The 16,935-nt window shown below is 48.4% G+C and overlaps 1 protein-coding gene across 1 annotated transcript in view; it reads right to left on the bottom strand.

Moving 5' to 3' along the window:
• Positions 1-16,935, bottom strand: part of LOC144771874 (cilium assembly protein DZIP1-like) — a 1,571,028-nt gene that overhangs the window by 1,314,428 nt on the left and 239,665 nt on the right. Inside the window, exon 4 of the mRNA XM_078656123.1 lies at positions 10,867-10,934. Coding sequence (XP_078512249.1) covers positions 10,867-10,934 — 68 coding nt within the window. The remainder of the gene's footprint in view (positions 1-10,866; positions 10,935-16,935) is intronic.

Genomic DNA, 16,935 nt, shown 5'->3' with positions numbered 1-16,935 from the left:
CACCCCCGAAACAAAACCCGCTCCGCTGTAATTCAGGCGTCGTGGCACACCAGGGGGATATTCGGTCGCTCTGGTGGGAACCCAATGATGATGCATGTCACCAACTAGGTTGGTGAGTGAGGGTTCTTTTAAATAAAGAGATTTCACCTCATGCTGCCCCAGTATTTCCCTCCTTTTTTTGCTCTTTTGTTGTTATTAAATAATTAATAAGAAGCCAGTAATAATCCAAACAGTGTTAAATTAAAATACTGTGATAATAAAGAGACTCATTCAAAAGAACCTTCACCTTAAACGGTAGAACATTAGAGAACAATTTCAAAAGACCGCCCTTAGCCTGACCAGCAGATGACGGAACAGCTGCAGTGTGAAAGGAGCGGAACCCATTCAGATATATTGGGTTCCTTTCCCAGGTCTCCTGAAGACACACTATATCACTAGAAGTCAGCAAGGAAAGCCATTCATTAGGCCTTTTTTGGTTATAACCAGCAATGTTCTAAGACATAGCCAATATGAAACCAATAGAATTCCCTTGAGAAATCAGGCACTGGGACAAGTTAGAACTGCTTTTACGTCTGACTAGTGTTACTGCAGAGGTGATAGAAGTAATAGTGTGCAAAGGAGACCTTTTGTGCAAGTCTAAAGCAACATTCACACTAATTGTCATAGACTGAGAATCCAGTCAGTCACAGACAGACAGGCCTTCTAATACGGCAAATCTATTTCTTAAAGAAAGTGGGGGAACTGGAGTAGGGAGAGGTTGATTGAACAGGTGGCGGGGAGGCTTCCAGATAGTTTGCCGACTAAGATGTCAGAACTGTGGCAACTGTGGAATAGAGTAAGGTTTATGAAAGAAACCCAGAGGTAGAACAAATATTTCAGAATGAACAGAAGGCATATTTGGTAGGATGGATAATAAATCACCCACAACATGGCAACTATCAAAATTTACTATGATACAATCGCCTTTGATAGTTTTAGGGGCTCTCCCTACCCAGAATACCCTCCTTGCCATGATGATATTATGATAAACATTGGAACTTTTACCTAAAAATTTGGATAACCAATGATGCGAGTTATTTATTAGCTGCTCCGTATTTTTTAATGTATTAGAATTAACTTCTGGGATGTTAACTAGAACTATAACATACGGGCAAGCAGCTGGAGGGAGATCCAATGTTGACTTAGGCTTCTTAAATCCATCTTGTTGCTGAGAAACACCCCTACTCGAGCTTAAAGACTGTGACCCCCAGTGGCACTCCCTCCAGACAAATTGCAGGTATAGGTCTAATGAGATGTAGGAGAGTAGCAGTAGAACTAGCGGATATTTGTTGTTCGCCATACAACCTTGAGCGACCAATATTCTCAAGATTACCTTGTAGCCGTTTCTGCCTTTGGGTCCTATCGTGGGTTTTACATACGTTAGTTCTCAGGTTATTAGAAGAATCATGGACAAAGCCAGGAGGAACAGTAGAAAGTCCAGTAGTTTGTTGTAGGTTTCCCATCCCATCAGTCACAACAGTGACAGCATTAGGCCTATCGGACCTAGCAGAGGAGTCTATACTTAGCTGGGGATTAGATCTAACTATAACAGTTAATACTGGGATATTGGGAGGGGAGTGATTTGAGCGATAAGAGGTCTCCAAAGCTGTCAATTTTTCTCTATTTGAGAAAATGTGTACAATATAGGATTCAGTAAGACAGTCATCATAGTTTCTAATCTCTTCACTAAGTCAGAGTCACAAGAATGCTCAGCCCCCAAAGCAAGATGGTTAACAATTTTGTTTTATCTAGTGCATCTAGTAGATCTTAACTGTAGTGAGAGTCCTGTGTCAGAGTTGTTACCCCCAGTTGCTTTCTCCTTACAGACCTGTTTTGTGGTTCTTTGTTTTACGGGTCCAGCGCCCTTTCTCTTTTTAGCGTTCGTATCTAAATGGGTTGTTCCCACTTGGTTGGTCATTGATTGCTTGTGGTTAATGTTGGAGTCTCCATCTGTTGGATTATTAGGGGGTAAATATAGATCTACAGTTGGCACTCCAACAGAGCCAGATTCACCTACAAGTTGGCTCAGGTTCAATCGGCCAGTGGCAGTGGCTAAATACCCTTGTCCTAAAGAGGAGCGTTTTTGCATGATCAAAGTATCCAAGGAGAGCCTTCTCTCTGTAAGTTCAATTTTGTGCGCCAAAACCGATTATGCTCTTGTTGAAAAGGCATCTAAGGTCCCAACATGATCAGTTCCTTGTTTTTCCTTGGGATTCTTTCTTTTACTCATTATTGCCCTTAATTACACAGAATACACAGAATGCTACCACTCAGCTTACAACTTACAACTTCCTCAACATTGGCACAATACAATGGATATAACTAGGTGCGGTGTTTATAAAAACCAAACGGAGGTTCACCGCCTCCCTACCGTATCCTTTGAGTTGGTAGAGGTCAAAAAACCCAGCAGCTGTGATTTTTCTGGTAACAGGCCAAAAAGGGGTAGGGCCATCCAAGCCCGGCTTTTACTGGCCCCTGTCAGGCACGGACAGACCCGCTCTTGGCCTGCCCTTGGCCCCGGGCTTGGCTTGGCCTGGACACACCCGGTCACATCCGAACTGCGGGGGGCCCTGTGTTGGTTGTGTTGGTGGGAGTGAAGCGACTCGGGAGCACCCCCCTGGCCACTGCGCTTGCCTATGACAAAAATGTAGTTGCCAGTTTGCCAGTTGTCTCGGATATTAGGGATAGGTAGATGGGGTTCTTCTAACACGCCGCCATCTCGCTCTGCTCTGAGTGAAGCCACGCCCCCTCATTGCCGTCACCTCCTTATAATTCTGCCTTTTAATACAATACACAGTTCATGTCCTTTCTTTCCCTTTCCCCCTTCTTTATAGGCTCTTTATAGACTCCACAATGTAGAGTGGTGAGGCTGGGCCTACCACGTGTATGTATATGCACTGAATAACTACACCAACACTTGCTTGCACTCAGCCGGAAAGACCCCGAGCGGTCTTCCGCTTGTTTATTTATACCGAGGGGCGAGCCCGCCCCAAGGTTGCGTGTGCGTGCGTGCGTGTAAGGATACAATGTATGTGAGAGCCCGGATGGCTCTCTACATCCCTCCTTTATTTTAGTCTCTTTCTGCAGGCACATTCATAGTCTCTTACTCATGGAGACGAACAAGCAAAGTCCAACAACCGTTGACTCGGCCTAGGATTGGGCCGCAGGTTGTAGCGACGATCCTGGGTCCGAGGTAGTTCGACAACCCCAGCCGGGGTTGTCCTCGGACCCTCGCTCGCATCCTCGACCCTTGGCTGACTCCGCCCGGCCGCAGGGCCTGGTGACACTGGCCTTGGTGGGGTGGCCATTCGCGGCAGAGTAGGAGTTGGATCAGAACAATTATCAAAGTCCATGTTTTCTTGGTCTCCATGTTCCATTCCCTCGGTCCGTTGACGCACATTGACATTGTCCAGTACCTTCTTGAAACATGAGGCATTCCTCGTCACGGTTTGGCCATTCCTCCTAGCTGTAATCATAGTCCCTTGCACTCGCTCCACTGTCCACACTTCTGGCTCAAAAGGAGTCCGAAACTTCCACCCAGGATGGCGATCCTTGACAACGACAGTGTCCCCCTGCCGGAGGGCTGGTTCTTTGGCATGCCGATGTGCGCTTGCTTTGATGTTGGTGGCCTGTCGCCGGGCCTGTATGGCCTCAGCGTCCCTTTCTCCCGGCACCCACGTGTTGACAGTGGGAATGCCATCCCTTGGAGCTCGCTTGAACAGAACATGAGAGGGAGCACACTTTGTCGTTGAGTGGGGTGTCTGCCGATAGGCTCCAAGGAAGTCGTCCAGGGCGGCCTCCGGGTCTTCGCCATTATCCACCGCAATCCGCAGCGCTCTGTTTAATGTCCGCATCAACCTCTCGACTTCCCCGTTGGCTTGAGGCCACAGGGGTGTGATTTTCCGATGTTTGATCCGGAGAGCCTCCAAGTAAGCCTGAAACTCTCTCCCTTGAAAGGGGGGCCCATTATCGGACTTGATTTCTTCAGGAAGCCCCATCGTAGCAAACACTCGGTTTAGGACTTTCTTGACCTGCGGGAACGCAGTGGATGCGATGACTTCCACAACTGGGAATTTGGAAAAAGAGTCTACCAGCACTAGCATGTGCCGCCCGTCTGGAAAACTGCCAAAGTCTATGCTGAGTTGAGCCCACGGGGCCTGGGGCGCTTCTTCCGTGAGCACGGGCGCTGGGGCAGGGTCTCCGCCCGTGATCGTGCATGCGTGGCAGGCCTGTATCATGGCTTCCACCTGGCTGTCCATCGCGGGAAACCACACCTTGCTCCTCAGGCGGGCCTTGGTCTTTGCCATCCCTTGGTGTCCCACGTGAGCCAGGCTCAGGGCTCGTTGCTGGAGGCTTTCGGGCATGACGATGAGGTGCCCACGCAGCACCACCCCCTCATCTCCGACGCTAAGTTCACTCCGTATCTGCCACAGCTGCTGCCTGGCATGACGCACCTCCGGCCGGAGGCACGAAGCGCCATCAAGGAAATGGGCCCAACGATTTCCTTCGAGTGCCTCCCTAACCTTCGCCAGGGTCTCGTCCGTCGCAGTGGCGTCGCTAATTTCCTGGAGCGACATGTTCTCGGGGCACGCCGCTAGGGTGACCATGTGCACTATCTCCTCCACTTCATCTCCTTCAGCATCGAGGGCCGGTGGGGGTGTGACATCCGGATGACGCGACAAGTAGTCGGCAGGGTTGTGTGCCCCTGGCCTGAACACCACCTTGAACCGGTAACCCTGCAGCTGGACAGCCCACCTCTCGATGCGTGGGGGAGCAAGCCGGGATGTCCCCGCAAAGAGGGGCAACAGGGGTTTATGGTCTGTGACCACCGTGAAGTCCTGTCCACAGAGATAGAGGTGAAAGTGCTGGCATGCCCACTTGATGGCCAGCGCCTCCCTTTCAATTTGGGCATACCTGGTCTCCGTGTCGGACAGGGCCTTGCTGGCATAGGCGACAGGCTTCCACTCTTCCGGCCCATACTCCTGCAGCAGCACGGCTCCCAGTCCCACTGGGCTGGCATCGACTATCAACTCGGTCCGTCTCCGTGGCTGGAAGTAGGCCATGACGGTATTGTCAAGCAGACTGGCCTTGACGGCCTGGAACGCCTTGTGTGCAGCAGCAGTCCAGTCCCATTTCTGATCAGCACGGGTGAGGGCACGGAGAGGCTCCGCTAAGTCGGCCAGGTTCGGGATAAACCGGCCACAGTACGTGGCCATGCCCAGAAAACTGCGGACTTCTGTTTGACTTCTAGGCGTGCTGGCCGCTTTGATGGCTTCGGCCTTCTTAGGGTCGACTTTAAGGCCTTCCCTCGTAAAGATATATCCAAAGAAGTCCACTGACTCCTGATAGAAGGCACATTTAGCGCGGTGGAGGGTGAGGCCGCTATCGGCGAGTCTCTGCAGAGTCGCCCTCAAATTGGCGTGATGCTCCTCTAGGGTCGTTGAGTAAACCAGGATGTCATCACTCAGGTTGATCACCCCTTTTAGTCCGGAGAGCACCTCGCGAATGGCGTTCTGGAAGACCTCGGCGGCCGACGAGACGCCAAAACTGAGCCGAGTGTAGCGACGCAGCCCCACGTGCGTCGAAAACGTGGTGATGTACCTGCTAGCCGGCTCTAGCTCCAGCTGGTGATATCCGGAGTTGAGGTCTAATTTGGAAAACCATTTCGCCCCGTTGAGGTCAGCTATAATATCGTCCATAGTGGGGGTGATGTGTCGTTCGCGCTTGACAGCGGTGTTGGGGAGCCTCATGTCCACGCACAGACGTATGGCTCCCGGCTGCTTCGGTTTTGGGGCAACCACCAGGGGCGAGACCCAGGGTGTCGGGCCCGACACTTTCTCGATCACTCCCAACTTCTCAAGCTTGCGAAGCTCTTCCTCAACTTGGGGCCTGAGGTTAAACGGTACTCGCCGGTGTCTGAGAGCGACAGGTTTCACCGTCGCATCAATGTGTAGCTTAAACTTTTTACCCTTGAGCTTGCCGAGGCCTTTGAACAGTTCTGGGAAGTCCTTTAACATGAAGTCAGCGTGAGCCTGGTGTACTTGGTTGGCGAAAAACACCAGTCCCAGATCCTCTGCTGTGTGGCAGCTCAGGAGGGTGCCTTTCTTGCCCTCGGTGATGTGGAATCTGGTCACAGTCGAATATTCTCCGTTGACTACTGTGGTTTGAATCACTCCACGAAGAGGCATGGGCTCTGTCCCGCCATAGGTGTAGATGCGTGCCGCGGACGGTGCTAGCGTCGGCTTTGGGGACATGCGCTCATACTGGTCCGAGTCCATGACGTTCACGGACGCCCCGGTGTCTATCAGCGCGTTGACACTCGTCCCGTCCACTGAGACGGAACACATTGGAGGCGGTCGCCTTTTCGTGGATGCCCGGCTCACGTAGGAGATGACATACACCTCATCGTCTTCGTCGTCCTCATATCTGGGCCGGCGGTCTTGAGCCTCCGTGTCGGGAGGGGGTCTCTCCTGGTCAAGAGACAGCTGTCGGACTCGTTGGGTCACTGTTCTGGCGCGCGGGCCTGCTGCCCGGAACTTCCCTCCCCGGCAGACAGCAGCGAAGTGATTCATGCGCCCACACTTGAGGCACGTCTTGCCTTTGGCACCACACGTGGCCGTGGAAGGATGGTCCACACCACAGTACCCGCACTGGCTGTCCCTTGGCGGGCCACCCCGCAGCCTTGCTGGCGGGAATCTTCTTTGGATCACCTCCACTCGCTCTTCCTTGATGGCCGGGGCCCTTGCCCCAGACGGGGCGATCACCGGGGTGCGCAGCGCGACCTCCATCTCCTCCGCCCGGGCATCCGACAACTCGTGCGACCTTGCCAGGATGAGGATCTCGTCTAAGGTGATCCCCGGCTGTCGGAGGATCAGCTTTCTCAGCAACTTAGATTTGCAGCCGACGATGATCTGGTCCCTGATTTCGTCGCGAGGGTTGATGAAGGGACACGTGCTCGCGAGCCGTCGGAGTCGAGTGTAGTACATGTCGACTGACTCGGAGTCCAGCTGCCATGCGCGCTTGAATTTGAATTTTTCAAAATCATTGTTCAACTGAGGGTCAAAGTGCGCGTTGAGGGCCGCGACTGCGGCGTCATAGTTGTCCTCGGCTCCAGTGTTCGGGAGCGATTCAAATAAGTCATAGATCTCTTGACCCCCATAGAGAATGAGGAGCGACCTCTTCACCGTACCGTCGGTTTCTCTTGTGCCCCTGAAGTACAGATTGAGGCGTCCGACCCATGCTCTCCAGCGGACGGCCGCCGTTGCCGGGTCTGCTGATTCGCTGAATGGCGGTATGGGTGCTACGCCGGCGTGCTGATGCGCATGGGGCGCGGGTGCGTGAGGACCTGCAGGGGCGCCTGCTCCGGCCTGTGCTTGAGCCTGTGGTTGAGCGGCGGGCGCAGCTGGCTGCTGCTGGGGGGGCTGGCCAGCCCCGTCTTGGACCGCTCCTGGAGCGCCGTTGTTCATGGCGAGGCGTCACTCTGGCCTTGCTGGTGCTTTCCGGGATGGCGGCGGCGTGAGGCGCAGGGCAGGGGCGCAGGCCACGCAGCGTTTCGAGGCGCCTTAGGGCGTGACGCGGGAAGAGTCAGCAGTGGCGATGGATAGGACCCCAGGGACCAGCTGTGGCGGCAAGGACAATGATGCACGGCCTTGTGGGAGCCAATGTGAATGGAGATGCCTTGTTGCATGTGCCAATGCTTGTTGCCTTTTCCCTTATTTGATTTTATTTTTTTTTTTTGGATCGTGTTGACACCTTCAAATGGTCCCATTAATTGACTCACAGTCCGTGAGAACGTCCCTTCGCCCCACGAGGGCAGGAGCACAGCAGGAGGGGCCTGGCGTCGTGCCTAGCGCGCGCCTCTGCAAGGGCGCCTCATGCGCGGCAGCTCCGAAGAGCGAGGGCGGGCCCAGGGCGGGTCGTCACGTGGCGCTCGCCGGGCCTGCAGTCAGCAGGCGCGCCTCCTCCGCGGTGGCAGGCGGAGTGCGGAAGGCAGGGGCCGCGCAAGCGGGGCAGATGAGCACTCACCCGCAGGACCTTCACCCAGCCGCACGTCAGCTTCCGCCGGTCCCGAGTCCCGCCAGCCGAAGGCGCACCCTCACGGGAGACGCGTGGGCGGGTCTCAGGCGCACGGGGCCAGAGCAGCACAGCGGCAGGCACCGCCGCGCGAGGCAGACACACGCGGGTCCAGGTACACCGGCCTCGTCGCCAATGTAGAGTGGTGAGGCTGGGCCTACCACGTGTATGTATATGCACTGAATAACTACACCAACACTTGCTTGCACTCAGCCGGAAAGACCCCGAGCGGTCTTCCGCTTGTTTATTTATACCGAGGGGCGAGCCCGCCCCAAGGTTGCGTGTGCGTGCGTGCGTGTAAGGATACAATGTATGTGAGAGCCCGGATGGCTCTCTACACACAACAGTCTTAAAAACTGCAGGTATTAGGCTCTCCTGGGCAGTTGTTATTGCCCTGGGGAAGGGGGTGCACTTAACCACAAGTTGCCTCTCTCCTCACCTTACTTCTCGAGGACGTGGCCGCTGATCCTGAGCCTCGCCGCTGATGCAGCCCGTCTTAACTGACCCCCGTGATGCTGCGGAATTACATGCAGCCTCAGGATTTCTTAGAGCAGCTCGCGGTACCCTTATTTCTCTCTCCCACTGCCTATATCGGTGTTTCCTTCTTCAAAAACACCTTAAAAATGCCATGCAAGTTCCGAAAAAACCCATGGCTCGGAGCTTCGTCCTCTGCGGTGATCACTTCATGAAGCCTGCGAGCCTGCTCCTTCAACTCACTGTGCCTCACTGCCCTTCCACGTAATCGCGGTGTTTTCAACCACGTGTGCTGCAGTGCTGGTGCAGTACGGGGTGGTGTGGGTATAGTGCGGATAGGCAGGGGCTCAATTCAGGTGCGGGTCGAACCGTCAACGGCTCCTCACGGCTCCACGGCTCCCGTAGCATCCCTGGCTCGTGATTTTCAGCCCGGACCCTGCCTGAGAAAAACTCCGCCGAGGCGAGAAACACTGTTCGTGGGTCGCAAGTCTGCGGTCGATGCTCCACCGCTCCGCCTCCTTTTAAGAGGCTCTCTGGTCTCCTGCGGCGTGTTCTCCTTTCTCCGGCGTGTCGTTCTCTGGATCTTTATTCAAAATAATTGAAGACTCTATTTAGATGGTGGTGATCCCACCTGTCTTATTCTGTTTCACCTTTTAGTTGCTTTTGATATAGTTGATGATTCCTTCTTGATTATGCAGACTGAGGAGGTAGGCTTTTGTGGAACACCTGTGAATTGTTGTAGATCATTTTTTAGGAATGATCCAAAAACTCAAACTCAAGACAATTTCCTCTATTGTGTGAAGTTCTACAGGGATGGGCATTGTCACAATTCTTTTTTATACCTATATGTACCTAAAGAACACAAATGTAAGAGGCTTCGTGAAATAATAATTTATGTGATGATAACCAGATTATTCTATGGATCAATAAACTTGTGGAGATATTAAAGGGAGATCTGAACAATTGCCTAATGTTGGTCTGGAAATGGATAAATATGAACTTTCTCTGAATGAACTGCTCCAAAATAAAACTTCAATTTGAGAAAAAATAACCCATGGACTAATTTATCTTATCAAGAGACTAATGGCCTGCCACATGCGATGCCTGGGAAGGTAAAGAGCTAGGATTCGTCTTGAAAAATACCTTAATCTTATACCTCAAAATTTCAAGGATGCATCTGCTTGCTTTTTGCAGTCAAAGCTACTTTGCTAACTATTGATGTTTAGGTGATTAGGGAGTTGTATTGGCTAATGCCACAATAAAGTCATGGTTTGACTTTGTCAATGCCTGTAAGGTGCAATTGATTAAGGCTACTAATTAAAAACGCCAGAGAGTACAAAACCTGACAGTTAGAGTGGTTTGTAATCTTCATAAATATAAAAAGATGTCGGTAGGACATAGATCTGTTTCCTGGCTGCCTTTTCAGCACAGGATCAAATGTAACCAGTCTGCTTCTGTTATAAAGCTTTCTAGAGGGGCAGCTCTACATTTCAGAAGCGTCTGTCCTGACACAAAATTAACAGGCCTTTGAGATCTGAAAACGTTCTTATAAAACCACAATTTGCAAAGCTCATAATTAATGGCAGTATGCTCTGCCTTGACTTTCTTTCCATGGAATATCATTTCGTGTACCTACGTCACATTGAGATGCTGACATCATTTAGTAAAAATCTCAAAATCCTTTAGTTTTGTTCCTCTGACATTTTTTGATAGTTCTGAGTGTTTATAGCGCCGTGAAGCTGCTAGGTGTATGCTTGCACTTTACAAATAAAAATAATCGGGGCCCACAAAAGGAGTAGCATCACAAGAGGTTACACCACCAGTGATGTAGTTTGGGTGGCCTTTAGCAGTCCAGCTTCAGGATTGAGTGCCAAAGAAATAGGATCAGTTGCCAAAGCTCACAAGAGACCAGCCATTCCATGCCACCTTAGACTCTAATTACCCTCCCTCAAATAAAGCAAGCTATTTGTATTAATTGTGCTTGCAGTCAGTGCCAATTACTCTGAAAATGTAAAGAGGTTTTTGTTAATCATATAAATGTTACTTATAATAGTATTCCAAGATCTCTTTAATAGTGAGACTGGAATTTCTAATTATCTTAAATGTGTGCAAAACATGCAGGAAAATAATATTTCAGCTTGAAATTATTTTCCTGCATGTCATACTTGTTCATGGCCACATACAGGACATACTGCAAAACTCTCTTTTTAAATCATCTCTTCTTTATATGTAATATCTTAAAGTTGCACTTGAAGTTTAAATGATTACAGAGATTCCTACCTGCAACTCCTGTTTCAGCTGGTTCACCTCTGCCTGAAGCTCTTCACATTTTCTCGTGTTGGCTTGCTCTTTGAAATTACAACAATAATGAAGCATTAGATTTTAAACACCATTATGTTCCAGCCATTGTCTTAAATATTTCACATAGACAAGATGACCATTCGAGCAAAATAACTGAATAGAGTAGTGCAACGTAATTTATTTTATTTACGTAGAGTACATGGAAGCCGCCAATACATGAATAAAACCGTGCCTCTAATTTATTTACTACAAAATAGGAGCGAAGCCACTGGGGTCCTCTAATTAGAAAACGCATTACTACTCTTCTGTGGAAGTTTATGACAATTGAGTTGTGACATCACACATCCAGACGCCAGAGCCAGCATACATTGTAACAAGCAGTGGTGAAGCCAATAACTACCCCGTTTTAATTAATGTGGTTCACTGATTGGCACATTTGTAGACAGATAACAAGTCATATGCAGGTCAGTAAACGAATGCTGTTAAAGGGATTGGTCATAAACTATCAGTTGTAGAAATAAAATCTATCACTCAGCAAAAATGGACTCTAGCTCAGGAATGGGCTACATACATGATAAAAGGAGCACAAAATATGTTTGTTGCAGGGCCAAAAATAATCAGGGACTGGATGTGGATGAGGAGTAGGTGACGGATAGGTTGTCAGGTAGTCTATGTAGAACTGCAGCAATTGCAGGAAATGACACCCTGAAAAAGTGAAACATTTAAGACCGGCGGGATGTAGAGCCTGATGCCCCCCCCCCCCCCATGAAGCCATAGGTCCATCTACGTTCCCTACACCCCAATGGCCCACATTTTCCTGTTTTGTGCATTCACAGCTACCTTTCTCTTGGACAAGGGGGAAGAGAGTACATGGGCCATTATTTGCTCCAAAATGTGGACAGAAACAGTCATCTGAGAGATCAGCATTATGTGGTGCCTCTGTGGGTGAAATGTTCACTCTAAAACCATCTGAAGTTTCGAACCCTCCATGTGAACGTCACAGATTCTAGTAATCTCTGTTGAAACATTGTGTAGCACATCGTGGCAGAGTGCTGACTTGTAATATCAAACACTCCTAGTGTGTAAGGCCTTTTCAGTTATTGACTAGGCAAATCCCAAAACAAGTGCTTAATTTGTAAAATAATGTGTGCCGGTCCCCAAAACCTCTGCCCAAAAGACCGCAGACGGTGCAATTAAATGTTGGAACACCTAGGCTCTTTAATCGTAAATGCATTTAAATAGCACTTACTACGCCTGATGAGGCGTCAACGCACTTTTTCGGTGAGTAGCATGCTCTCCAGAACCCAAAAAGGATTTGTGGTGAATAAGTATAGGGAAATATTAATTAATTTGAGCGGTGGGAAATGTTAATTCATTTGAGCGGTGGACATGTGACTCTGTTAGTTGGATTGAAAAGGATAACGGAGGGATAGAAGAGGGAAGGGTCTAGAAACTGAGTCACTGTCGCTCTAGCGTGTGCTGCTTCGTAGGCCTGCCCACAAGACTGAAGGTAAACTTCGGTATGAATTATGGTGGACAGGCCTACAAGGTTAACCCACTCTTGCCACAGCTAGGGACATGCTGGTGCTAAGACACCAGGGCTTCTAAGGTCTAGCGGAGCATTGTAAGTTCTAGCATGGGAATGTGCTCCCTTAGGAGAGAAGGCTGAACCTGGTTCCCCAGTTCCAAATTCGGCAGCTCTGGCCATAGTGCCACCTCCTCTTCCCCACTGAACACCATACTCTTCCACTAAAAGAAACTCACACTGCCTTTAGATACAATCCAATTGTGTTCTGCTAGAAACAGCTGGAAACAACTCAATTCAAATTATGCACTAAACAAGAGTAATAATCTGTCTCAAAAAACAGTAACAACTTCCTGGAAAAACCAAACACTCACAGAGAATGAAGGATTGAGTAAAGTATGTGAAATGTAAGCAGGAACAACACACTTACCTTAATGCCTATGGACTCGTTATTCAGAAATCAATGAGCGTTTTTGCCTGAAAAGGTAAGGACATGACTACAGGGTCCGGAAGGGGACCCATTTCAATGTCCATTGCTTAAATCCTTACAAAGCATAAAGAGTATGCTTTTAAAAGACCACATTTATAAACATAAAGCTGCAGTACACTACACGTTTCATTAACTAATAAAAGGACAACAGCTGACAAGGATCACATGAAACATTTTCTACACCATGCAACAACAAGATATCTCAGTACCTCCAGGAATGGTGAACTTCCTCAGCTGATAAAAAAAAATGCTACTCAAAGACGAGAAAAAACTAAAGTAGTGCTTTACTGGGAAAGTCTGTAAAGTGGCGTGTATGTTTTTGGGTGTGAATAAAACCAATCTGGCAACTTTGTGACCACTCTGTCTTGCTTTAAATTTTTTAGTTTAAGGTACTACATCTGTGGGTTGAGGTTCAGCCTATAAATAATCGTTTTGGTCTTGTGTGTGCGATCTCGAGGTATGCTCCAACAGTGATGAGGCAGGGGTATGGCAGCACATTATTGCATAAGGTGAACTGTGAAGGAGTGTGAGAGGCAGGGTCTCAATTTGCCTAAACAAACCAGTACACTTTGTAGTAGAAATCACTTGAAATCATATTGTAGAGAATAGCCAGGTGTTTATTATTTTTAGCAGGAAAGCTGTTCCTGAGATAAAATGTTAGCCAATTGAGGCATACGCATTTGAACCTAGAAGCGCCTCGAACACTGAAAGAGCTCTACAACATCTGCAACGCTTGCTTTTTAAAAAAATTGTAGTTTGATACAGCGCGAACTCGACCTAAAGGTATCAGAGCGCTTTACATGAGCACCAGTTGCATTACAGACGGACATATTCATTTTTTTTCCATCAATATTATATAGTATACTTTTTGGGGAAAAATAAACTTTACAATGTATGTCAGTTAATACAAGCATTGTCATTGCACATTATTGTTGAAAACTTCATTTTGATAGCGCTGTAGTTAATCACGGCCAGTGTTTTTAATTCTCCTTGCTGGGAATGTAGTTTATGACTTTGGCATCGACCACAAATGGGGTAAAGTGTGTTGAGATTTTACTAAACCGTGTGAATACCAATACTGAGAGTGAGTGAGTGAGTTATTTATCTGGTGAGGCAAATACTTCCAATTATAAGTTTTCTTCATATAAATGAGGAATTACGTGTGGAATTTGGGGCTTTCCACTCAGTGGCGGCTAGTGACATTTGAAAGTGGTGAGGCGAATCACGGCAGCAGGTCTCAGGGCTCACGGCTGACGGGAACAACCCTGTAGCCCTGTACCCCATGTCTCTGCATTTCACTGCCACACAGATCTTAATTTAAGCAAGCACAGATTGTAACAAGAAATGGATCGAGGGCAAATAAGACACTAGCCAATTCATTCTCAACCTTCCTTCCAGACGTTAAGACTCAAGGTCCTTGCTATGTGGCATCAAGAGCTACAAATTTGAACACAAATGCTGGTGCAACATAAACCACAAATGAAATCTAATACTCAAAAGGGAAGTTCATGAAAGACATTCCAGCAGATTCAGCAGAGACATATTTGCGAAAGGTAGCTAGCTGGTCCAACTTATTTATCTCAATGGCTCCGTTGCCTTGTGTACACGGTACTACCTGCCCCCTCCCCCAGATGAAGTGAGTTGCCCAAGGTCACACAAAGCTATGAGGTATAAATGAGACTACAGTAATGATGTCTTGATCTGTAGGCAGCAACCTGACCTATAGACCGCCTGCCCAGCTTTATCGGGCTTCAAGACATCAATAAAAAGAAACTGTGTACATTTGAACTTTACTTTCAAACGTGCACAATGTGTCATTGAAGCTTGTGCAGTTTGCAACAAACGAGCTTCCCATCTTGCAGTGCAATGGAGGATCTAACAAGCAGTTAATTTATTTTCTTATTGCAGATAATACACCTTGCTCAAAAAGACCTGAATTCTTTTTGGGCGAGAGGCTGTTAATCAAAAGTGTAAGCTTTTAAAGAAATATTTATTAAAATAGTCGATTTGCATACCAGACAGTGGCAGTACACTGTACGAATACTGGTAATTATTAATGCGCTTAGGTTTACGCGTCAGCCCCGTCAAACTATCATTTCACAATATCTGATTTCCCAATGCCAAAGTGTTAACGAAATCAGTCACTCTATGTCTGGAAACCCTAACGATCTAGGGTTTTCCAGAACACACGCTGATGTTATATAGAACATTCCACTCCAGCTTCCGAATGTGCAGACAGAGACAGAGACAGGAAACAGGAGAAGCAAAGACTTAGTTCAAGCTGTGGGAGCAGGCAGGCCCGGACCTTCTCTCTTGATCTTGCCGACCAGCAGCAGTTTTCGCGCTCTTAATATTTATGGCTCTGCAGACTAACACCACTGTCCTTATCTGCGGTTCTTTACAGCGTACAATAAGTGAGGTGGTGCAGCACTCGTCATGATATCATAGGGATTTGGTGCTGCTGGCCTAAAATTATATAATGAAGAGGCCTACTCACAAAATTAAAAGATCCATTCATTCTTACAAATGAAATAAAAATGCCACTGCCCACACAATTACATTTTAAAACACACCACAGCAGCACCAGTACGGCAGGCCGGGTGATTCTTGATGGGGGGGGCGGGGGGGCAGCGCCCTTCCTTGCCCCCCTCCCTGCAGACGTCCATAGAAACTGCTTATTTGGAGATCATAGCAGTAGGAGGAGGTTTGGGATGAGTAAAGGAGAGATGGGAGAAGAGTATCTAGAATTGGATTAGGGAGAAAGATGATGAGGATGTGGATGTGTCTAGGAGGGATACATGAAGGAAGGGTTTAGAAAGGCTTGATTGGGGGATCTGAATAGTAAAACAAGGTTTGAGTTGATGCAAGGAGGTATAGAGGAGGGAAGAGTCTGGAAAGGGTATTTTTGGGGATCATAGCAGTAGAATGAGGTTTGGAATGAGTCATAGAGTGGAGTTAGAGGGGATATTGAGAGAGGTATAGGATGAAATATAGGGTAGCGTAGTGGAGAGGCTACATTTTTGCATTTTAACAGTAGAAATGAAATGGTAAATATATAGATACAGAAGTACATTGAAGGTATATATGTATAAGGAAGGTAATATATCAATATTTCAGTTATATTAATAAACTCAGACTTTCAAGTGTTAATGTACTTTAAGCTACTTTCCTTGTGTTTACATATGTAATTTTTTTCTTTTAGCAATTTAATAGTGAAGCTATTGTAGATAGTTATAAAATGTATATATTGTGATAGATAAATAAATGGAGAACCATAAGCATCTAATCATGCGTGGTGAGGGACAGGCGGTTTATCATAAAAGCCCAGTCATTTTACATTGAGCTTCGTATCTGCATTTAACGAGCATTAATTGTGCGGAAGAACCTTGGCACACGGAAGGAGTCGCGATTATCAGGTCTCTATGGTCAGAGAATGCGGAAAAAGGAAGAGCCGTCTCCCGGTTACAATCGGAATTGTAGCCACATCTAAACTACAAAAAAAAAGCTTCCGGGACGGGTGGAATAGGAGACCGCATTTTCTACCTGCCATATCCGTGCAGAGTCTGCTGCCTGTTCGGGGACAGAGGAAAACTCTACTGCTGGGGTCCGCGCTACTGAGAGCGCTGCTGCCTTGATCTGCAAGTCCCCCCCACCGCCGCTTTGCACATCGGACGCGGCTGACGAGCAGGGGGACTACCGGCACCATAATCCCTGGCTGGGCTAGCTCCGCCCACCCACGCCACTTGACCCGACCGGAGGCGCACAAAACAGCGCGGCTTCCACATAGGAGTGGGAGACCGCATTTTCTACCTGCCATATCCGTGCAGAGTCTGCTGCCTGTTCGGGGACAGAGGAAAACTCTACTGCTGGGGTCCGCGCTACTGAGAGCGCTGCTGCCTTGATCTGCAAGTCCCCCCCACCGCCGCTTTGCACATCGGACGCGGCTGACGAGCAGGGGGACTACCGGCACCATAATCCCTGGCTGGGCTAGCTCCGCCCACCCACGCCACTTGACCCGACCGGAGGCGCACAA

Source organism: Lissotriton helveticus, chromosome 8, assembly GCF_964261635.1.
Source record: "Lissotriton helveticus chromosome 8, aLisHel1.1, whole genome shotgun sequence".
NCBI classification, from domain to species: domain Eukaryota; kingdom Metazoa; phylum Chordata; class Amphibia; order Caudata; family Salamandridae; genus Lissotriton; species Lissotriton helveticus.
This window is presented reverse-complemented; position numbering and strand designations above follow the sequence as displayed.